Source organism: Colletotrichum gloeosporioides (genome assembly GCF_011800055.1).
Source record: "Colletotrichum gloeosporioides strain Lc1 chromosome Unknown consensus_61, whole genome shotgun sequence".
NCBI lineage: Eukaryota > Fungi > Ascomycota > Sordariomycetes > Glomerellales > Glomerellaceae > Colletotrichum > Colletotrichum gloeosporioides.
This window is the reverse complement of record NW_025544706.1, coordinates 23,737-46,580: the sequence shown is the minus strand read 5'-3', so window position 1 is coordinate 46,580 and position 22,844 is coordinate 23,737. Positions and strand designations below refer to the sequence as shown.

Here is a 22,844-nt window from a genome sequence, read left to right as displayed (position 1 = left end):
GAATCACCTCCCGAATACACCACCGACCACAGATGAATTAGACGATAACATGATAGACAGTCTAGTTCTAATGATAATCAGTCCAAACGCCGACAACACCAACGCCAGTTATCTCACGACGGGTTGTTCTCAGCAGGATAATCTCTGCTTCTGCTCGACAAATCGACTGGGCCAGTATTTTCTGAAAGAAAGAAAAAAAAACCACAGCCGCCGGGCAAGATCAAAATATATAATTTCAAATACGATATCTTGCGTGCATAAAACATGGTCATAATCGTGAGTCACAAATGCGAGGCCTGCGTTTGCCCTACGATTTGGATAGAAGGATCGGGAGATTGAACGCTTTCGCGTTAGAATCTGGTTGTTTGCCATGCAGTTCCGTAGACTTCAACTGCAGGAAAATCACTGCAGCTCATTGGAGTAGAGGACATGACGTCCTACCCGACTTTCTCCTGCGGAAAGCGAACCCCGGGTAACAGAGCTTGCCGAGCCTGAACAAGACAAGCATTTCCAGCAGTCAAGTCCACCGTCCCGTAAGAAGAAACTTGCCATTGCGTTTCTATGGGTGCGATAGTCTTGCCACTAAAAAAGGAACACCAGCCCATGTCCAAAACCAAATTAGCTGAATGCGACGTTGCTTTTCGCTTGTGTATGATGTTAGCAAGCGAGAGATATGAACGTTAATGAACATGCGGACGTCTGGACTGTGCTGGGGATTTCGGGCTCGGTATAATCCCGAAAGTCCATGGTTGCCAAGAGGGCGGTAATCGCCAACCGCCCTGTGAAGCCGTTCGCTTCAAACTTGCGAGTCTCCTTCAAGTTATCGCACACGTTTTCGAATATGTATTCATGGCTCACGAGTTTCCGATTGAGGGCGGCTGCAGCATCGTCGATGCGCCCTGCCATTAGCATGGCTCGATATGGTTGCAAAAGACAACAGAAAACCCTCGCTGTCCGGCTAGAAAGTCCGGATACAGTCAACCAAACTGCGCCATGCGATCAGAACTTTCTTCTGCCCATATTGTGAGGCCAAGGTGCCACTTTCGCTTCAGCCTAGGCATCGGACAAGCTCGTGTCAAAATCTCAACCCGATCGCATGGCGTGTTGACGTGACAAAGACGTGGAGCCTAGTATAATAACACTTTTTGCAGCGGCGATTACGGAGGGATTCACCACCGAGTCTGACCAGCGAATGGTTGGGAGAGCGAGGGTGAGATGAACCGACAGCAGCGATTCGATGATGTATTGGGGTTCCACAGGTGCAAAACTGACGGAGAATTCCCCACCACCGACCCGGCCAGACCGACTCGCCGACCTCAACGGTGAATTTTGCGTCGCTTTGAAAATCACTTAGATGGAGATTTTGGAGAGTGTCGAAATAATTTGCATGAGAAATAGAATTGCGCTAGGTCAAGCTGCTGAAGCGGTGAAGTAGCGCAGGATCGTGGCGATGAATCGTTTGAACTGATTTATTCAGAATGAGTATGAAACTAACGAAAGAGGTTATTGCATTCGGAACGATCAGCTATTTTGCGGGTAAATGGGGTTGTGAAATTTCGAATGAAATGTGCCTCTCGGTTAGGGCGTTGAATTCGCTCGACCGTAGAACACCATGCTCAAGTTGGTGACACTCGCATTCGCTCGTGATTAACCGACAAGAGTGAGACGAGCGAAGCGGGACATGCGAAGAATTGGGAAGAGATAGCTGGACACTCACTCGGACAAGCAACTTCGCTGGATTGGTCGGCGGTTGTCAGCGCTGGTGGTTTGCGGTGCTTTTCGGTGTTGGGTGGAATCGTCGGTCGGATTGGGGGCGATGATGAGGGCGGAACTCCAGCCCACAAACAGTCGCAAAGAATGAATGGACGAAGACAGGAGGAGCATGTCGCTTGGTCAAATCCAAGTAGCGGTGTGCGGAAACACCGTGTTGACGGAATCCAGTCGAGGGCTGAGTTTAAGGTTGAAATCCGGCTGATCACGAATAAAATGTCCGAGGGGCGGCGGACTGGGGGAATGAGTGTCGCCTGCGAGATTTGCCAAAGCCAATTCAATCAGAGCTTTGTGACAAGACAACACCGAGCTGACGTCGGACCCTGAATAACGGCGTGTGTCAAACAGGGAGGCCATGTGGTGGTGGGTTAGCGGTGGCCGATCGAGGAGGGGCGGCAAGGCACATTGGCCGCCGCTTGGCCGCCTCGGGAAGGGACCCGGAATTGTGGGGAGGGATCCCGGGGTAGCTAAAGATGCGGTGACATCAACGTCGGTCGCAACTTTGAAGAATGACGGCGCTCGTGAGGGAGGAGTATGCGCTGGCATGCGCTGCACATTTGATTGGGTCGCATCGCAGAGCGGCAGAGCACAGAATTGGATCTCGACGGGATATGCGACGGTCTAGTCTGGACTTGGATGTTGATGAACAAGACGTAGATCGTACTCTTTTCTATATATACGTTCCATGATGACTGGAGTCTTGTTGATCGCAAGCGTAAGCGCCGCAGAAGAGGTCGCTGCTTTCGGTGATGTGTTGTGGTAGGATGCGCTCGAATACAGGTAGGCAAGTAACCTACCAAGCAGCTGCTGCAATGGTTGCGACGGCCGATCGCAGCGATACATGGGTTAGGTGAATGACGAGCCGGTCGAGGCGAGATGAACGACGAATTGTCGCACTGACTCTGGCGGAGCCAGCGCCGAGGAATTGGAGGCGATGGGATGGTCCTTGGTGCAAAGCAACGGTCGAAAAGACTGTGAAGGCAGAGTGGCTGCGCCGGGTTTGGAGCGACGGGACCAGGGACAGTGGCCCGCCAGGATCAAGTCAAGTCAATCTGATAAAGTGTCGGGCAGCAGGCCAATCACGATGGGCAGAAGCAGGTGCTAGTGCGGAGGTGGATGCGGGTGCGGCTGCCCCCCAAAGGGTGAAGCGAACCCCAACCACTAACAGCGGCCCTTGTCTGATACCCGCGGATGACTAATGGCGCGTGCCCCCTGCGGCTAACAATGGCTGTCGGGTCCGTGCGTTTCAACTTCACGCGTTCTCTGTTTTTCGCAGGAGTAACTCTGAGCCGCCAGTTCGACGTCACCTCCTCTCCTGATGATTTTTCAAACTCGATCTCACCTCAGCATCACCTTATTGACCGCACTGTAACCCTGTTGCGTGCCGGAGAATCGTGCGCGGAACCGTTTCGCCAATGCCCCGCCCCTTCCTTCAGCCGCAAAACCACTCCGCGCGCCACCTCCTGACGCGGTGATTCTCGACACACTTCCCCTCCGCGAGCCATCGAAATCGATCCAAAACAAGGGATAAGAATCGCAAGAGATGGCGCCGAAACCTTCTACTCCGCGCCGTCCACCTACTGGTAGAAAAAGAGGAAGACCCCCCGGAACCACCAACGCTGCTCGCATTGCGCGCGAGCTCGGCGCTTCCCCCGCAGCTCCCTCCAGCCGACCTTCGCGCGAGCTCACCACTCCATCCGCAGTCCCCATGACCGAACCACCACCCAAAAGGAGGCGATATATTCCTGGCGGCGCCGGCGGCGGTGGTCGTTTCATCGATGATGATGGAACCGAAACACCCATCACAGTGCGAAGACAGCCAAGGGAGCCGCGCAGCGTATCCGCACTGGTCCCTAGACGAGAGCGAAGTGCCAGAATACGAACCGCCGCCGATCGAGACGAGATGGAATTCAGCTCTGCGGCTGCCGTTGCCGCCGCTGTTGCCGAGAACGAGGGATACAAGCCCCGAGAGGAGCGAGGCTGGGAGGAGTTCCACCCCAAGCTCGATATCGATGCCACCTTTATGGTTTTTCGCTCCGAGGAGGTTGATGGCCTGCCTCTACCAGTCGTAAAGTCGCCTCCCGGCACCCCTATCATTGCCCGGCCATCTACCCCGATGAACGGATCCAGCACGCCCTTGAAGGAGATGAACCCAGCTTCGACAGGCAATACCCCAGCTCCGCAAACGAACTCATATTTCGCGCTCGCCAATGGAGCCGAAACTCCGCAGAAACGACGAACCAGACCACCTCGCGAATCCGTGTCTTTTCTCAGCCGAGATTTAGTGCCAGTGTCAACCCCGAAAGTACCGCAAGTCCTCCCGATACGGAACCAAACACCAAAGGAGCGCCTAGACTTGAAGGCGCCCTCATACCGAAGATCAGACCAGGTCGAACAATTTGAAAGCAAGAGCTTTGGCCAGGCGCGCTATGTCGACAAGTCGATGATGAATGTTGGCTACCAAGAAACCGATCGATACATTCGCCCCGACGGCAGGCTCATTAAGGCTGCAGAACCAAATCTGGAAGAAGACGAGCAGTCGGCAATCAAGCCCGATGGCGAAGCCATCCCGACTGGTGGCACCAACGTTGGCCGTGTTGAATACGACATGGACGAACAAGATGACCAGTGGCTCGAGGTGTACAACCGAGACCATCGCAAGGCCCAAGACCTCGAGATCATTACCCGCGAAGTATTTGAGATTGCCATCACCAAGATTGAGAAGGAGTGGCACGCCTTGGAAAAGCGAATACCGAAACCTAACCCCAAACCTCCGCAGACTCATCGTCCGCGCTCTAGTTCAGCTGCGGCCGTTAATGGCGAGCCTCAAGTCGGAGAAGAGCAGGATAGCAAGTGTGCGATATGCGACGATGGCGATTGTGAAAACACCAATGCCATTGTGTTCTGCGATGGATGCGACCTTGCGGTTCACCAAGAATGCTACGGCGTACCCTTCATTCCCGAGGGACAATGGTTATGTCGGAAGTGCCAGCTTATTGGGCGCGGTGTTCCGGTCAGTCATATTTTCCGCTCTCAAGACTTGCAAAGACGCTAATCCGTGTATAGACTTGCATATTTTGTCCCAACACCGACGGTGCTTTCAAGCAGACTAACTCTAGTAAATGGGCTCACCTGCTTTGCGCCATGTGGATTCCAGAGGTGTCCTTAGGCAACGCCACCTTCATGGAACCTGTCATGGACGTGGAAAAGGTGCCAAAGACGCGCTGGAAGTTGAATTGCTACATATGCAATCAGAAGATGGGTGCTTGCATACAATGCAGTAACAAATCTTGCTACCAAGCGTTCCACGTCACATGCGCCAGGCGGTCGCGACTTTTTCTTAAGATGAAAAACAGTCACGGAGCTCTTGCGGTTCTTGATAACAGCATGGTTCTCAAGGCGTTCTGCGACAAGCACTGCCCCCCTGATTATACCAAGGACAACGGAGTCGCACAGGCAGCGCGGGAAGCTAAGAAGTTCTACAAGCGAGCCATGAAGGGACGGATATGGGCGGACAGTCAGGCAGCAGCTCATACTTTGGCTGCCAACCATCGTCACGCATTGACGGAGCATCCCCCAGACGAGAGCCAAATGACTGGCGCCAAATTCGCGTCCTACGTTGCGGGAGGGGACAAAAAAAAGGGGCAACCTGCGAAGCAGATTTGGAAGCTGCCATCGGGTGCACCCATCATCCCTCAAGCGGTCTTTGATATTGTCGAGCAAGCACTGTCAAGATTCCCCTTCCGCAAGCGCAAAGACTTCGTAAGCGAAGCTTGTCGCTACTGGACACTAAAACGCGAAGCTCGTCGTGGCGCTGCCTTGCTCAAGCGTTTGCAATTACAGATGGAGACATTCTCGTCGATGGAGCTGACAAGACGGAACTTTGCACAGATGGGACCTTCGGGCAAGACTAGGCTTGCTAGGCGAATCGAATTCGCCGAGACACTGCTCAAGGACCTTTGGGAACTCAAGACCCTCTCGGAGAACGTCGTTCAGAGGGAGCAAGAGAAGCTCGAGGCGGCAGAGCTCGAGCAAGAATTTGTGGATACTTGCTACTTTCCGATCGCGAAGCAGCTTGTTCCTGTGGTCGAGAGAGCTATGTTGTAAGTGCAGTTCAAGGCCATCGAGTAGTATTTTACTAACCAAGAATGCAGCCTCGACAAGAATATCTTTAAGGAAGGTCTATTGGAACTCCAGGACAAACTGGAGCAGCGCTTCTACACGAACACATTAGTATTCACACATGATCTGTGTGAAGTGATCAACGTGGGCATCAACACCGAACCGCCCGCCCTTGAGGAAGAACCGCTTTCGCCCGTGAAACAGAACTTCCATGATCCAAGGCAAAGGAAGGCCCTTGGAAAACGAATACTGAAGGATGTGCAGCCACGGCTGGAAGCGGCCCTCAGGACGGAAGCTGACATCACACACAAACCACTGGACACCTTGACGAAAGAACTTGAGGGCATGTTGGAAGCCAGTATCGAGTTCCGTCAGCCATCAATTACTGTCTCGCGCGCAGAAGAGAGCACAGAACCCAGCCAGGACACCATTATGGTGGACGCTGCCAACGAGTCGGTATCAGCAGCAGAAGCTAAGCCTCAGCCTGAACATGAACAAAAGCAGCAGGAACCAGAAGATCTGCAGATCACAGTGGCTAGTGAAGAGAGCGTTGCGAAGGCCAAGGAGGAAGAAGACATTATGAGACCTCCAGACGATGATGAGATGGATGTAGATGCTGAAGGCGAAGACGACGATGAAGGCAATATCGAAGTCAACACGTCGACTCTGGAGAAGCCAAACGACGTGCACTCATCCAACTCATCGGTAGCAGGCCATGAGGGTAACGGAAAGGCGGCAGACAAACCAGAGACCATCGTGCCAACGATTGTCCCGCCACCATCCGACACGCCCCCAGAAACTAACGGCTACGTCTCCATCGCTCGGCCATCACAACCGGCGCCCCCGACACCACCGCAATCCAACGGCAGTCTCGGTAACGAGTCGACAGATCCGCTCTCCGAGGGCGGCGTGCCATGGTACTTCAAGGAGTTCAAGCCGAAGGGCACTACCATTGTCGAAGAGCAGTGGGCTGGTCGTGAAGCTCTGCGCAGTCTCAGTGAGGACTTGACGGACATGGACGAGCAAGAGCTCGAGGGTCTCGCTTTCGACGTCGAGGACAGCACTATTACTGCCTCGCCGACTGTCCCTGGCGAGATCACCGCCGATACCATCGTCAGCAAAGCCAAGTCCAACAGCAAGGTGCGCAAGCGCACGAGCGCCCGGTCGTCCAGAAGGCGTTAACATATCACATTTTCTCTCCTTCCACTCTCCGTTGCGGATGAGAGAGCGGGACTGTACGCGAGTGACGAAGCTGTGTTTTCACGAAATTGTATTTGTATACCTACCTTGTTTATTCCCCCCCTTTCTTTACCCGACCGTCACGATTACCCGCCCATTCTATCTGGCGCCCTGGTGTCTCTTCCAGCAGCTTTTCCTTTTACTATTCACCCTTATCCTTTAACTACCCACGCGTCTCTATAGCGTCCCCTAGTCTTCTTTTCTCAACATGACAACTTGTCATCTTTTTTTGCTGGGCTTGAGGCGTTTAGAAATGGTGGGGGGAGGAGAGAGAACACACACTCGAGACCCTTTTGACGCTGGGGCTGGGTCTTGAGTTTTTTTGGCCAAAGAGATCAAAAGATTAGCCGCATTACATCCACTACGCAACGAGACACACAAACACACACACCACTACCCATGGGTTTCTTTTCCGACTGGCGTTCTGAGGGTTCGGCTGGATGTGGGCAACCAGTGTTTATATTTCTAATCACGAGACCCAACATCGGGAACGACGATGCGACTTTTTCCTCTTGATTGCTTCTTTTGAACTGATTTTTGACGTGGCTTGAGTTGAGTTCCTGTGGTATGAGACAAATGCAAGTGGCCTCCGTTTTTCTTTTGCGCGCGATATATACTATGGTAGTTGAACGTGGGAGAGAGAAAGAAAGTCAGGGAACATTTTTCTCGATTTGTTCGACAATGCCTGTTGAGTCTCTGGTGCCTGGCGTGCCTTGCTTTGTGACATGCATCTGATTCCTGTGCAAGCGATCCTGACCTCCGTATATGCACATAATCCGAGTTTTGGGATGATGAGACTTGTATTGGATTTTGCTCGCGGGCGAACGACTCCGTAAAAGCTATTCTAAATATCATTCCTTCCATCCCCCCTTGCCATTACATAGTATATGATTATCATCGTCTTAGTTGTTGCTTTACCGTTGTTCTATCATCATAGTGAGAGGTATCCGCCCGAATAGCAAAACCCCGTTCTTCATCTCGAGAGATCTGTTCGCCCATGGTTCCTGGGTTACTGAGCCCCAAAGTTCGGGAACTTTGCAAACGGTACACACTTCCCCGCGAATCACACAAGGTCTACAACATGTCACGAGCGGCCTCCAACGTGCACTTTTGCAAGCTTAATCCGCAGAAGAAATGCAGAAAGTATCGTCCACTCGCAGAGCCGCTGACGAGCTGGTCACCCTGCCTACCACAGTAAGCCCAGCGGTGAGTTTACTCGTTGCGCCATTATGGGGGAGTCAACAGGCGACGAATCAGAAAAGGGGGGACCTCAAAAAGTCTGCCGGCAACTCGATCAGCTGAGCACGCATCGCCCGCAATACCTCGACGGAAAGACCTAATGGGAGGGTGGGCATCGCTGCCTGGGCACACGTCGATATGGAGGAGAATTGGAGGGGGGGGGGGGGGGCCAAAGGGGTCCGCCCCCCCGGCCCCGGGGGGGGGGGGGGGGGGGGGGGGGGGGGGGGGGGGGGGGGGGGCACTAAGGGTTCGCTGCCACGTCGCTCAGGATGTGTCGTGGGGGGAGCGGGAGGGGAGGGATGAAGGTGCACACAGCCGGTGAGTTAAGGTGGGCATGTGGTGGTGGTGGTGGTGGCTTTGGACTTTGAAGTCTTGAACCAATGTCCACCGCAGGACTGGATGGTGTCGAATGTGGGATCGGACGTCGCGGGGCAGTCATGTGACGTCTTGCCTGGAAGATGGGGGATTGAAATTCGTTTTCTGCTGGAGAATGGGAGCATCGAAAAAGCGGCATTGCCTGGTTTGTGTCCGTCGAATGGTCGTCATTGAAAGGACCGGGATGAAGCGGAGCGGTGGGGTGAGATTGCTGGGGCAGAAAATCAGACTCCGCCCGATTTCCATGGCCCGGCGCCAATTGGACAGCGGATTGCCTGAGGACTGTCTGGACCACCAGCATCCACGTCCAGTGTCCCCTCAGCTCGCCCTCCTTCGTCGGCTGGTAGCGGCCGGCTCTCCACTGCCATGACAGCATTCAGATGGAGGGGTAGGCCCAGACCCGAGAGCCACTTCGGTGCCGGCCGCGGGGTAGAGTCAGGTACTCAGTCAGTCAGTACGGCGAGAGGATGGCAAGGAAACCGCGCTGCACGACATGGCCCTGACGCACTCTCCGCCCATGTTGTACGTCGGTCGTCCTTGGTGCAGGCAGACTGGCAGGCAGACATACGCATGCTTGTGGTTGACTGACGTAGCCGACCTCCATCTACTGTGGCATACGCGCCTCCCCGCCGCCCTCACGACCGTTTCTATCCACACCTGGCGGAGTCTGTCATCTTCTCTGCCGTTCTGCGCCGGTCGTGCGGTGAGGTCCATCTGGTCGCGTCGATTGTGTACGGCGTATTGCTTGAGAGGGGGGGGGCATGGGATGGGACGTCCCGAGCGATGTGAAGGATCAGGTGAAGTATTTGTAAGGCAGCGTGGTTGTGCGCCCCTTCTGACTGGGAAAATTCAAGTATTGAAATTTCGGGTGATGACTCTCCAGAGCGCCCGTGCAAATCATCGCCCTGACCGCTTCACGTCTTGGTCGCCTAAACCTTAGGTGCCGTGGCTGTCGCCCGCAGCCTATGGTTAGAGACCGGGTGCTTACTGGACGAGAGAGCAAATAGGCGTCGAGCCGGTGAAGCGGAAGTGGTGGGTTGACCTATCTTAGCCGGGTGACGGGCCCATCCGATCAAGAATCCTGCTTGGTGTGCTTGATAGTTGGTTGGAAAACCGACAGACCTATCCAGCCTGGATACCGAAGGATTTACCTCGAGTTGTCGTTTCATCAAAAGGCTCGCCTTGCCTGAACACGGTGGCTCGGTTTTTCTCCCCCGTGTGTAGTTGTACGTCTGACGCGTCTTGTCCACCAGTGGCCCCAAGCTGCCAAAGTTTCTTCGCAGAGTCATGATTTTAGCCATGGCAGTCTTGCTCGGCGACATCTTCTCTGTTCTTGGATGGTGCTATACGGAGCAAAAAGGCGGAAGGCGGTGACGGGTGCGTGAGTGGGTGAAGCAAAAGGAAAAGAGTGTCTTGCATCGACACGGCTTGTTATTGACTCAGCTGATCTGCCCCAGATACTAAGTCTCACTCCAAGATGGCCGTGCCACGCGGGGAGCCTAGGAGAATTTTCTTGGCGTCGTTTAGGCAGTGGGATGGAAGCGCAGACGGAGAGTTCGGGCGTTGTGTAGTTGTCCACAGTGGGCATGCTGTCAGTTGCTTTCTGCGATGGACGGCAGCTGTGTACTGGAGTGTGACACGGGGGAAGCTCTGCATGTCCTTGACACAACTATGGGACTGCGTCTTCTGCATGTTCCGTGCCGGAAGCCCGTGGGATTTGTAGAAGGCGATGCAAAAGCGTACACAGCTGCTGTAGCGTGCGACGACGGGCTGATTGACTTTCCAGTGAGGCCAGAAAACGTTGACTTTGGGTCAGCATGTTGGGGAAGGCTTCAGATGAATGCGGTGTGGTCTCAGGGAGGGCTGTCTCTGGTGCGGGTAACAAAGCAGACCATCCGAGAAAGGGTTCTTGAGAGGCCAATTCGGGGTGGGACCCTGATGATCATGGTGTTATAGTTGAGATGTGACACTCGGGATCTGGTTGCGAACAGAGACGGGGACGTGGAAGGGAGATGCCGAGGAGTGGCGGAACGCTGCAAGGATGGGATCGTTTGCGAGGGCCGTCGGACGGTGTCATGGAAACAAATTGCTGGAGCTGCGAAAGGTTGATCGCTGCTGGTTCTCGGTCTCGTCTGGCAGGTCGGCTCATTGTCGCAGAGGTTGCAGGTTCGCGACGCGTGAATGCCGAACCTATGATACTGAAGTCCACGGTGGAAAATATATGCTTGGGTTGGTTGCTGTCCTTTCTTTGCTTTTTCGTCGAGCCAGATAGCAGTTACGTCTATGAAATAGAAGAAAGGTGCACTGCACCCGGGGAAAGAAGCACCAATGACCAAAGGCAGGAATCAGGTTTGGCAAGGAAAGATCCAATACAGTCAGTGCCAAGATGTGTGAAAGGCAAAGCTTAACAATCCCCCAACCGAGCGCCTGTGCCAGACACGGAATTTGGCTGCGCGGGGAATGCGTACTCGAGGGAAGGGGTGATGGACTTGAGAAGCAGTTGTTGAATCAGAATTCCATGATTCGACTTTACCTATTGTTATTGAGAGGATGTATTAAATTTCCTTAACAGCCGGGCTACTTTTGTACCAGGCAGGCAAGGTGAGTAAGCAGGCAAAGCCAGGGCGGCCGCATTGTGCCGGGGCTTCACGGAATACGGATACACAAACGCGGACTCGACTCGGACGGACGGGAAGCTCATCTAAGATTCTCAGCCCGAGAGCCCAAGTTCATGTTGCAAGGACCATGAATTTGGGTGTTTCTGCCCGAATGGGCAGGGAGAGGGAGCGACGGGAAATGGGAGAAACATGGCAGGCCGGGGGCCATGGTCATCGTGGACATGAACAAGAGCCCGACGGGAGAGTGGAACTCGGACCCGTGCTGCTCATGCTGCCAAGGGGGAGGGGACCCGGAAAGCAGCCAGAGATTCGGAGTGTCTGGGTAATGGAAGGGGGAGGCTGAGTTCATGGGTTCGAGGACTAAGGCGACTGCTTGGTGCACTAAGCCCGTATCTTGGGTAAGGCAAGGTATGGGTTGTGGAATGCGGTACGCGGGAGACTTTTTTAGCAACAGCTCCAATTCCAGCTCTACCTTAGCTCCAGCGGGCCCGGCCTGGACCTCCAGTGGGCTTTTTCATCTGGGCATCCGCCAGGGACACTACTCTCAGGGTTGCGAGGGACTGTCGACCCGGCTACCCTCCAGCAAACAGTTCTGGAAGAAGACACCCTTGCTTGGGGTATCAACGCGTGCAATGTACCGTCCATCCACCTCCAGTCGCCTCACCTTAAGCTTTCAGGCTTGCTGAAAGCCCCTGTGGCTCCCTATGGTTGACCCTTGCTGTTGGGACCGAGAAGCACTGCACACGACAGCAAAATGCCATACTGAATGTACTACCTCATGTAAGCTATGGATGGAAGTCTTCGTCGTCGAGTGAATAGACGTCGGGTGCCTGCCCAACATGACTCTCGCTACCTACTTAACTTGCCGTGCGTACCTACCTACCTATTTGTAGATTGCTGCCGCTTGCCAGGTAGAATGGCGTCGGCGTGCTGAGAAACGGGCGCCTGCCTCTCTTGCAAGTAGGCAGGTAGCTGCACGCCATCAACATCACAGTTGCTGCCGCCTGCGTAGGAGGTAGGTACATCTGTGTCCACTACCGCGCCATGCCTGCCTCCACTGCCTTACACAACACCACAACACCTCAACACGCTGGAGACTGCCAATTACACCCGCCAGCAAGAACACACACTCGACGCGCATTCACCTGGGCGAGTAAACTCGACACGCACCAGAACCGCCGAAGCGGCAGCGTCGTACCTTAGCAGTAGCCGTACCTAGCTGGTCGCAACTATCCGTTGCAGGACCCGGGAAACCACGAGCACCTCAGAGAGGCAGGCAGACTCAACACAGAGAGAGAGACGGAAAAAAAAAAAAAGAAAAAAAAGTCTCGACCGCTCACTGACCCCAATTTTTTTTTCCTTCAGATCTCCCTTCATTTTTTTCGGTCCTCTCTCTCTCTCCATCATCCCTGACATTTTCTCGGCCTCTTTTCCACCCCTGTCACCAGAGAAACCCTCGTCCGTCTGGCTTTCTCATCCTGCATCCGTTTCTGCCATACGCGCAGCATACTCGAGTGAATTGAGCATATCGTCGCTGCCTCACCCGAATCTCGATCTTTGGGTTGTTGTTATTTTTCTTCGCTTCTGCCCAGCACCCGAGTCCATAATATACGTGCACAATCAGCAGCCGGCGATCGCATAGTGCCCATAGCACTATCCCTCTTTAACAAACCACCCCCTGTAGTACGAAGCGGCGGCCCCCCTCACGCAGCCAGCCAGCCCAGCGCAGAGAAAAGAGCAATCCCTCCATCTCCTCTCTTCCTGCCCGCCCGCCCACTCACTGCCACTGCCACCCGTGCTGCTGCCGCTGCTCTGCTGAGTCTGCTCTCCCGCTGCTTTTTTTTGCCTGCCTTTCCGACCGAGCAGCCCGCGCCCAACACAAAACACGAAAATCCTCCCCTCAAACCCACCCTCACCTCTCCTCCCCCCAAAAGCCTCTTTTTCCCCCCACGAGGCCACCTTTTGACCCAACGGCGACGATACGTCTAAACAAGACGACAACGCGATCCAGAGATTTCCATCTCTTGAACATCCTCAAAACCATCGACGATTATTCTTTCACGCGACTCCTACCTCCGCTGACGACCGTTTTTTCTCGGCTCCTGCTGAAAGAAGCGAAGCTATCAACAGCGACGGCCCTCTCTGCGGCGACTCCCTCCCATACCCAGGCGAATTAGATCCCCCCAAAGGGACGACGAAAATTTTCTCATCGACGACGAGACACCCTACCACGCGATAGAGGCCTGCGCAGATTGACCGCAATCCGCCCTCTCGCCGCCGCTTTCTTTCCGACAGGAAGAGAGGCCACCCAAGAGCTGAGATCACTTCGCCGTAAGTCTCTTCGCCCCATACCTTCCCTACTTCCCCTCTCGAGCCTACTCACCACATCACCCGCTACTTCTGGGCGCTTCGCACATCATCCCCAACAAACGCCTGTCCCATCGCGTCAAATACTAATTTCGCGTCATCAAATCAGCCCCAGAAGTGCATCATCCCCGTAACCAGGGCACCATTATCTACGGCCGCCGCGAAAAAAAAGGGTACACTCTTGGTACACTTGCCGCACACGCGAACTCTTCTCTCGGTAACAGCGGGCCATCTTTCTGGCTGGTGAGGATAAAAGATGGCGGACCAACATGAGGTCGACCTTGACTCGATAATCGACCGTCTCCTCGAGGTTCGGGGAAGCCGCCCCGGCAAGCAGGTCCAGCTTCTTGAGGCTGAGATCCGCTACCTGTGCACCAAGGCTCGTGAGATTTTCATCTCTCAGCCCATCCTTCTCGAGCTTGAGGCTCCTATCAAGGTAAGCACCCATCGCTTGACTCGTATTGGCTGCGTCATCCCCTTCGCTTTGTTTTCCCCGAGTAGCACAGACCTGCTGACGCCGACCCCTCATTCAGATCTGCGGCGATATCCACGGACAATATTACGACTTGCTGCGTCTCTTTGAATATGGCGGTTTCCCTCCTGAGGCCAACTACCTGTTCCTTGGCGACTACGTGGACCGAGGCAAGCAGTCTCTCGAGACCATCTGCTTGCTGCTTGCCTACAAGATCAAGTATCCCGAGAACTTCTTCATCCTCCGTGGCAACCACGAGTGTGCCTCCATCAACCGTATCTATGGCTTCTACGACGAGTGCAAGCGCAGATACAACATTAAGCTATGGAAGACCTTCACTGACTGCTTCAACTGCCTTCCCATCGCCGCTATTATCGACGAGAAGATCTTCACCATGCACGGTGGTCTCAGCCCCGACCTGAACTCCATGGAGCAGATTCGCCGCGTCATGCGACCCACTGACGTATGTATCAACCTTGATATCAGGCCAAGTCCTGGATTCTCGTTCGATTTTTAACAAATTACTGACATGTCATTTTCGCAGATCCCCGACTGCGGTCTTCTTTGCGATCTCCTGTGGTCTGACCCAGACAAAGACATCACTGGCTGGAGCGAAAACGACAGAGGTGTTTCCTTCACCTTTGGTCCGGACGTCGTTTCCCGCTTCTTGCAGAAGCACGACATGGACCTGATCTGTCGTGCCCATCAGGTCGTCGAGGACGGTTACGAATTCTTCTCCAAGCGCCAACTTGTTACCTTGTTCAGCGCACCCAACTACTGCGGAGAGTTCGACAATGCTGGAGCCATGATGAGCGTAGACGAGAGCCTGCTTTGCTCGTTCCAGGTGAGTGTGGCCATGTCTATACTGCGTGGCCGAGGTTGCTGACATATTATGACACCAGATCCTGAAACCCGCTGAGAAGAAACAAAAGTACGTCCCCGGTGGTCTCGGAGGCAACAGCCGACCAGTCACATCTCCCTGGAAGTCCGCTTCCAAGTGATATCAAGAGTTTATTCCAACACACATGCTTCTAGGTTCGGCCGTCGTTAATTGCCTCCACGCCCATCTCGACCCAACGATCTCTTCGCCCATCGATGCGGGTCTCGCCCCCGCACACCGTCCTCCCACTTTCTTGGACCCTCTCAGGGTCTACCTCCGTCAACTCTTCAACCTGTCCGAGTCTTCCCGAGTCCACCCACCCGACTACAATCCGCGCAACTGTTCACGATTACGGCTGTCTGGTAGCTGAAGATAAAACACACAAAAACAACTGGAATTTGCAATGGTTTCCATATCGGTTCGCGTGTCTCCGTGCGGCCCCCCTTATGGACATGAACTATACGGGGTCTCGTGAACAAGTGATTTGCACGCGACGCTGCATGGGAGAGCTCGAAATCGACGCCCCGTCACCGCCTCGATTTCATTTTGGCTTCGTCTTCCATTTTCACCAGATGTTGGACGGCCAATTTGCCAAACAAATGTATGCCAGTTGGCAAGGGCTGCCATCACGGGACCGATGTGACATTGAAACTCCACCTGTGTTCTCGCGGCTCCAGACAGTCGTACCCGGTCTCAGACTGGAGATCATTGCAGCGCACTCACTCCTGAAGCCATGTCTCAATCCAGAACGCTGTGGCACGTTGTAGGACTTTTCACCTCGTGAACCAAGAGCCAAGTTTGTGGAGTCGGCATTCTCCGTTGTGGACGAGGCAAGACGTGGAAGCGTCGCCCCGGCTGGGCAACAGAGTTGGGGGCTAGGTTTTCTCTCTTTTGCTTGTATTCTTCTCCTTCTCTTACTTCTTTTCGTTTCGATTTTCACTGTTTTTCGGAGAGGTCTCTAGTCTGCTAGCGGGGTTGGTACCGAGACCTCATTCAGGGGATCGCCGCTTGGCACGATCTTGGGAATTAGGGGTCTGGCGTCCTGGCCCGGGTTAGCGGTCTGCTCTGTATACACACACAACACACGCGAGGCATACGCCTGGACTGGTCGACCCGGCGTGGTCACGTCTTCGTGGACAACGGATAAGAATGCTGCGGCGGCTTTATGACTGCAATGAGAAAAAAAAGCCTTATACTATTCGAACTTTTTGATCCTTGGTGAAGTTGCTTGTTCCTTGTAGTGATGCTGGGGTGTAGGATATCAAGTTGCTCATCGGCAAGCTAGCTAGGTGTGTCCGGCATGGATCCTCTTGGTCCAATTAAACAACGAGAGCCGCCAAAGACGTTCCCGTCGACGATCATAGCCTGGTCCATCCTTCCTAGCGCGGAGTCCACATTCCTGAGGCTCTCCCCCCCCCCCCCNCGGGGTCCCCATTCCCGGGGCCCCCCCCCCCCCCCCCATGCAACGACGGATCAACAACCACCGGCCAACAGGGGAAGAGGAATGCGCAAACGTCGTCCACTTGCCGGTGACCTCGCAGGCGGATGGTCCCGTCAGGTACGCGGCGGGAAGCTGACGTGTCTAGCCCTCCTCCCCGTGAAAACCACGCACTACCCAAGCTCATCAGTCTAGGTTGGGCCTCAGGCACAGTCTTCGCAGGCTTCCTTCGCATCGTCCTGTTTCTTCTGCAGCTGTAGCTTGCCCGGGGGCGAGACCTCTGCCTTGGCCTGCTGTCCCTTGTTCGCGCCCGCGGCGGCGATGGCGGCCTTCGCCGCGTCATCGAAGGAGCTGTTGTCGCCTTTGTCTGCGGTGTCTGCGGTCTTGTTCGCGTTTGCGGGGTGCTTCTTGAGGTGCGGAATCACGTCCGCGGCGGAGGGCAGGCTGCTGCTGCCGTTCTCCTGGTCTTTGCCCATCGTTGCAGAAGAAGGCTCCGCGGCAGGAGCTTTGCTGTGCTTCCGGTCGACGTGTCCGAGGTCCCTGTCGGGCTCGATGACGTCGCGCAGGCGGCGCTTGAGCTCCTTGGTCTCGGGGAATCCGCCTTCCGTCTTGCGGTCCCAGAGGATCGTGGAGGAGGTCGTCGCGGCGCCCGGGGGTTGGTGGGTTAGGGTTACCGTGAAGGTGCCGCCTGTTGAGGGTTGGAGGGCCACTTCGCCGAGCGAGGTTGAGAATGTTGAGAGGAGCTCCTGGGCGAACTGGCGCGGAGCGGGATGGTTAGGTTAGTGTCAATGTTCACTCGTACGGGATGACGTTTGGGACAGTTGATGTTGAGGCTGTGAGACGGAGGACGGCCAAGAGGGGGGATGAGGTCATTGGGTTAGGAAATGTCGGGTAGTTGGGTAGGACGGGCGGTTGCTTGTATTGCAGCCCCAGGGTCAGGGCAAGCGAGGGAGGTGTAGCGTGAGAGGGCAGGTTGGGGGGACGTACATATGCTGCGCGAAGCATCCACTTACACTGGGTGCAGAACTGGATGGCTACGCGGGGGAGGGGGTATGTTGTTGCGGTTGTTGATGGGTTGACTTCAGCCATTTTGGTAAAGGCTGATGCAGAATATGATTGAATTTGGCGCAGATTCGAAAGTCTCGCTTGGCGTCTTCTAGTTCTCAGTGTTGGATACCTCAGTGACGGTGATTTGCGAGTATGGTGATGCGGGGGTATCAACTCCAAAGCAAAAGGACTCAGCAACTTGGTTCAATAGAGGAAGACACGTTCTGGTGAGTGAGTGAACGTCCAGCAGGGGCTTGAATTATCGGAAACCCGTGGATCGTCACCGTTCGGATGCTCGGTTCGCGCCTAGGCCAAATCAAGGTGTACAAGCAAGATGAGAAGAAAACAGACTAAGGAACAGTCGGTTCATCCTGCGTCATCGGGCGGCGTAGTCAACACGACGCGGGAAGCGGGGTGGGGGGGGACCCAGTCGTGCCAGTGCTCCCAGCTCTAGACTAGGACGCCACAATTTGGATGGGAGCTGTGGCCAGCAGCTCATCTGGAGGGATTGGATTGTGGCTTGCGTCCGGGCCTGGCAGCTGGCTGACAAAGAGGGAAAAGTGGCCGACGCCGGCGGATGCGGAGACCCGGCGGAGGGTAAAATTGGGAAACACCTCAGGGAGCCAACCCCGTCAAGTGCATAATGTGGTCGGCGCTGCAACTGGCAAACACCTGGCCACCATCTGCAGGCCTGGCAGGAAACGGGCAAAAAAACGGCGCTTTTGGAGGGGAGGGGGGTAAAAGCGGTGGTGGTGGTGCTTGGCTTGGGTGTGTTTGCCCACAATGGAAACCTTGTCCACCTGACAAAGCGACCGGGGTGACGGGAGTGCCATTGCAGAAGGGGGAGAGGGGGCCCCCCGGGAAAGAGGAGAACAATTGTGAAGCTTGTGGCAGGAGGTGGCTCCGTCGCTCCGACGCCTTGCAGGAAAACCCGGCAGCAATTCAGGTACCGGTGGAGTCTTGCTGCAACGCAAGGTCGCGCGGCCATTGGGAACGACCTGGGACTGGATGGACAGCACTCGCTGAGTCGTCGTCGTCGTCGTCGTCGGGGGGTGCGGTCGCGGGTGCTGGTGCGATGAATGGTGGTCCTCCAGCGCCGCCCGCCGCAAGCACCACTACCACTGGGCAAGCAGCAAGCACACCAGCCGCGATGGAGAGCGCACGCAGCTCGGCGGGCCAAGAAGTAAGAGGAAAAGCAAATGCGCCGTACGCAGTAAAGTGCCGTTCTCTCTTCCCTAGCGTGGGTGGAGGAGACGGTCTGCGAATGGGTTCGAATAAACGGGTCTTGGTCTCTTCTTGGTCTGGCTGAGGGACGACGACAAAGCGCCTCCCGTCAACCCTTTCCCGCTGAGGCCCAGAAGGCATGATGCTGCAAAAAGGGAAAGGAAGTATGAAAGATGAAATAATGGGAAGGCTGTAAAGTAATTGAATGAGATATTGATGATTGACAGGAGGGAATTAGGTCGGCATCCAATAGTGGCAATGGCCGTAGATTCCCCCGGCCGAGCAGGGCAAGATGAGTTGAACCAGGCCTGCTCCGATGTGACCCCTAGGGAAATGAAATGGACCTCTTACCGTCTCCATCCCAGCAGGTCAGCACCAACCAGCCCTTTCCCAGCGCGTTGCTTCACTCCTCCGGCTCCTCCCCCCGTCCGGCGTCCCCCCTTCTGCCCTGCTGAGGCTCCAATCGCTCCTCCTGCTGCTCCTCCTGGCCTGGCCTACCTCCTGCCGTTGCCCGTCCACAAGTCGCAGGTCCTGGCGAAATAAACAGCAAAAAGGGACGCTGCATATGTCTCAGATGACCCTCTGACCTGGGTTTGGTTTGAAGAAAGATCTTGCACAAGAATAGAGAACACACACTGCCAGCCACAGCAGTACGGTGGAAAGTCTGTGTGTACGGAGGTGCTTCCCCCACCGTTAGATTTGCTTCTTCAGCGCCGCGCCGGATGGATGGCCTGATGTCTCTCGCCGTCCTTCCCATTCCCAGGCCATCGGGACCACCATCACCAACACCACAACCCCTGAACGAAGACGACATAGAGCCAACAGGACCTGTGTTGGTGCTGTGCCGTCCTCGATTAAATCTTGGTTTTGAGACTCCTCGGTCCCCCGAGAGGCCTGCGCTGATGATGGAAATCGGAAGGGACTCTGGTCACGAAAGTGGTTCAATCCAGGGCCGACCGCCCTCACCCTCACCGACCCCGGTCCGCCAATGTAGCCATTGGTTGGCCGAAATGACCTGATATGGAACCACAGCAGATGCGGGTGATTTCGTGGCTCCACGGCGCGCAACGCACATTGCACCGTCTGTTTTGGTGGTTTACCCTTTTGCGAGGCTGTGGAACCCTATTTCGCCCCAGAGGCTGAAGCTTGCACCTGTCGTGACAGCTTAGATGCCCCGTAGACACGAGACATTTCAACACAATTGGGACCAAGTGACACAGCAAGTTTCATGGAGACAAGGCATTGATTGATTGAAGCTATTCACACACTCGGTGCGGGATATAGTGGGAAAAGGGGGAGCAGACAGATCCGAAGAAAGAAAAAAGAGTACAGGACATCAAGAGAATTATTACATGCTGAAGAGCTGTCCGCCAATAAAAGCCTTGCCTCCCAGACAACCACCGCCTTCCTCCCCGATGATAATAGAAATAAGAACAGCATAGAAGCATTATCGTAGCGGGGGCCATTGCCTCTCTTCTCTCATCTCGAGTCGCCTCCCCTTCTCCCTCGCACCCGCACTCGCCGTTCCCAGATATTACTGACCCGTAATTGTTGTCGTCGTCGTCGTCCGTTGCCTTTTGACTTTTTTCTGGAATCCGTCCAAGAACAAGATATCCTTTTTTCCCTCTTGGCTGGCAAACGTCCGGGAACCCTTTGTCGTCTTTTCCCAATCCTGGGAAACCTTTTGTGTTTTTCGTTTCCTCGTCGACTCCGCGCTAGTCTAGGACGTTGATGGTTTCCGATGATTCCATGACCGCGATTAAAAACAAACAACATCGTCTTTTCGGTGCTTCGGGATGGGTTGCTCGCTGTTTCCGGGAGGTTTGTGCTGCATTGCCCGATGGCCTTCGGGGGTCTGGTATTCCACGCGTAAAATAAAAATGACAATCCAATCGGAGCCTCTCGACTGATCCGATTAAAAACGACGTCGCTACCCATGACTTCCGTTGCTTTTGTGGTTTTTTTACATCACGATACAGCATCCGCCGCTTTGTTGTGGTGCGTAGGGATCCTCGCCACGGGGGACAGCGCCCCAGACCGACGGAACCATGTAGTCTCTCGTGCTGTTGCAGTAGGCAATGATGCTGTTTGATGAATTAGTGATGAATTCGCGATGGTCGCGATGGCGTGGTCATCCAGAGCCATCTACAATCAATTGGTTGAACAAGAAGGCCTACCTCTTAGAAGCATTGCTAACCGGAATACGTTCCCTCTCGAGATCCTCGCGCAAGCGGTTGTTGAGTTCCGTCAATCGGCGCAGCTTGAGATCAGCCATCGACTGCTTGTTCTTCTTGATCTGCGACGGGTCGCCAACATCGCGGGAGGTGTAGGCAGGCATCGTGGTGGCGGATCGGGGGGCTGGAGACTTGGACGACGAAGGAACGGAAGACGACTCGGCGACAGCGACGGGAGCAGCGCTTGCACTGGCACTGGGGGTCGCTTTGGAAGATGAAGCGACAGCGGCAGCGGGTTGTCGTCGCGATTTACTGTCGTCGGTACGAGGTTTGTCGTCCTGGTCCTGCCGCTGGCGAGATGTCGATGACTCGGCTGTGGCGGCGACGGCAAAAGTTGGTGAGGTAGAGGTGTTGGCGGCGGCGGTGGTGGTGATGTGAGAAGAACGTTCCTGGTGAGCGAGCATATCGTGTCAGTTTGATTAGAGTTTCCCTCCTTAGACTCCGCTTTGGCGGTGTTTGCCGCGTTTTCCCACCACCCCGTGGAACGAGCGTCTTCGTTCGGGGCGGGAGAAGGGGGGAATAAATGGACAAAGACGGGGGCGAAAACTCACAGGTGTGATGCCGCGGGGGCAGATGGGAGAGGAGGAGGACGGGAAGGAGGGATTGAGAGAGAATGATCAAGGCCGGTTTCGATCGAAGCGAATCGACAAAGGAAAGAGCGTCGGGGGTGGATTGGATTTGGGGGGGGATTACGGGTGTCGAGGTTTTGGGTACGAAGGTAGGATGGTTGCTCGGATAGAGAGGATTTGGATTTGGGAAAGCAAAAAAAAAAGGCAGCAAAAGGCAAAGGAGAGGACGGACGGACGTACGTGTGGACGGGACGGGGGAGGGAAAGGGAAAGGGAAGGTGTCTGTCTGTCTGGCAGAGTCTCTCTGTCTGGTGCTTTGCTTGCTTGGTAAAAGGGTCAAGGCAAGGTGCCAGGTACTACTTTACTAAGGTGAGGTGGGAAGCGACACTGGGTAGGTGCCGACGAAAGAAAAAAAAATGGGCAGGGGAGAGAGCGGAATTGGGATTGCACCTGCGTCTCTCATTCGTGCTGGTGCTAGGGGCGCTGGGTTTGGATTGGATTGCGGAGCCGTGGGAAGGTTCCCCTAACGTGAAAGGAAAGGTCCTGGACTCCAAGGTTACCTTACGCTCGGGCCACCAGGTGCACCATTGAAGCAAGCAGCGCGCTCCGTACCGCACCGCGCGCGCGAGAGGAGAGGAGCGAGGCAGATGCGAGACCGATTGCAGCTGGTGCCGGCTGGAGGAGCCATGTCCACCCCACGAAGTACCCGACTGAGGTGAGGTGCGGCAGTGTGCGCTGCAATTGTGCAGATGCCCCGAGATGAGGTGCAGGTGCAGTGGCTCGCACCTCAGACGACCCAGACCAGGGTGGACGGGGCATATTGGTCATGTCCCTTTCTCGAGCCGGCGGGGGTGTTCGCTTGACTGGACCGGGGTCTGGTATCTCTTCTCTCAAATTGTCCCTCGCCCAGCACGAGACGGGTGCCGCACGGACTCGTCCAGTGTTGGCCCAGCTCTCGCGGGATTGGCTGGAAGTTGGCCGGAGCGGGCAATCTCCAAAATTGGGTTTCCGCCTAGCAGGCCAGCACCCCGTTTAACAGCCCGAGTATCGCGTACAAGCATCGCAAAACGCGACACCTCTTCCAACTTGAACCACTTCTTGCTGGTTCTTCAATGACGCCGCGGGCGACCGCGGACGAACTACAACGCCAGAACGGCATTCATCACATCATCATCTGTGGCGAACTCTCCCTTCTCACTTTGCAATGGATACAGACTCTGCACTACTGCTACCAAGACCCGGCAGCCAGAT

General features: G+C 55.1%; 4 protein-coding genes across 4 annotated transcripts; 2 read left to right on the top strand and 2 right to left on the bottom strand.

Moving 5' to 3' along the window:
- Positions 1-3,313: 3,313 nt before the first annotated feature.
- On the top strand, positions 3,314-7,074 carry GCG54_00006759 (NuA3 HAT complex component NTO1; the record flags this gene model as incomplete). Its single annotated transcript, XM_045406757.1, has 3 exons — positions 3,314-4,783; positions 4,837-5,873; positions 5,925-7,074. The coding sequence occupies 3 exons, from the start codon at positions 3,314-3,316 to the stop codon at positions 7,072-7,074; spliced, it is 3,657 nt and encodes a 1,218-aa protein (XP_045261807.1).
- Positions 7,075-13,986: 6,912 nt separating this feature from the next.
- Positions 13,987-15,203, top strand: GCG54_00006758 (Serine/threonine-protein phosphatase PP1; the record flags this gene model as incomplete). The annotated part of the gene is made up of 4 exons (XM_045406756.1): positions 13,987-14,166; positions 14,264-14,665; positions 14,747-15,046; positions 15,105-15,203. 4 exons carry the CDS (start codon positions 13,987-13,989, stop codon positions 15,201-15,203), a joined length of 981 nt encoding a protein of 326 aa, XP_045261806.1.
- A 1,520-nt stretch (positions 15,204-16,723) lies between these two features.
- Positions 16,724-17,609, bottom strand: GCG54_00006757 (uncharacterized protein; the record flags this gene model as incomplete). The annotated part of the gene is made up of 2 exons (XM_045406755.1): positions 16,724-17,275; positions 17,508-17,609. The coding sequence occupies 2 exons, from the start codon at positions 17,607-17,609 to the stop codon at positions 16,724-16,726; spliced, it is 654 nt and encodes a 217-aa protein (XP_045261805.1).
- A 3,145-nt stretch (positions 17,610-20,754) lies between these two features.
- Positions 20,755-21,429, bottom strand: GCG54_00006756 (Guanine nucleotide-binding protein subunit gamma; the record flags this gene model as incomplete). The annotated part of the gene is made up of 2 exons (XM_045406754.1): positions 20,755-20,875; positions 20,969-21,429. 2 exons carry the CDS (start codon positions 21,427-21,429, stop codon positions 20,755-20,757), a joined length of 582 nt encoding a protein of 193 aa, XP_045261804.1.
- Between the last annotated feature and the right edge of the window lie 1,415 nt (positions 21,430-22,844).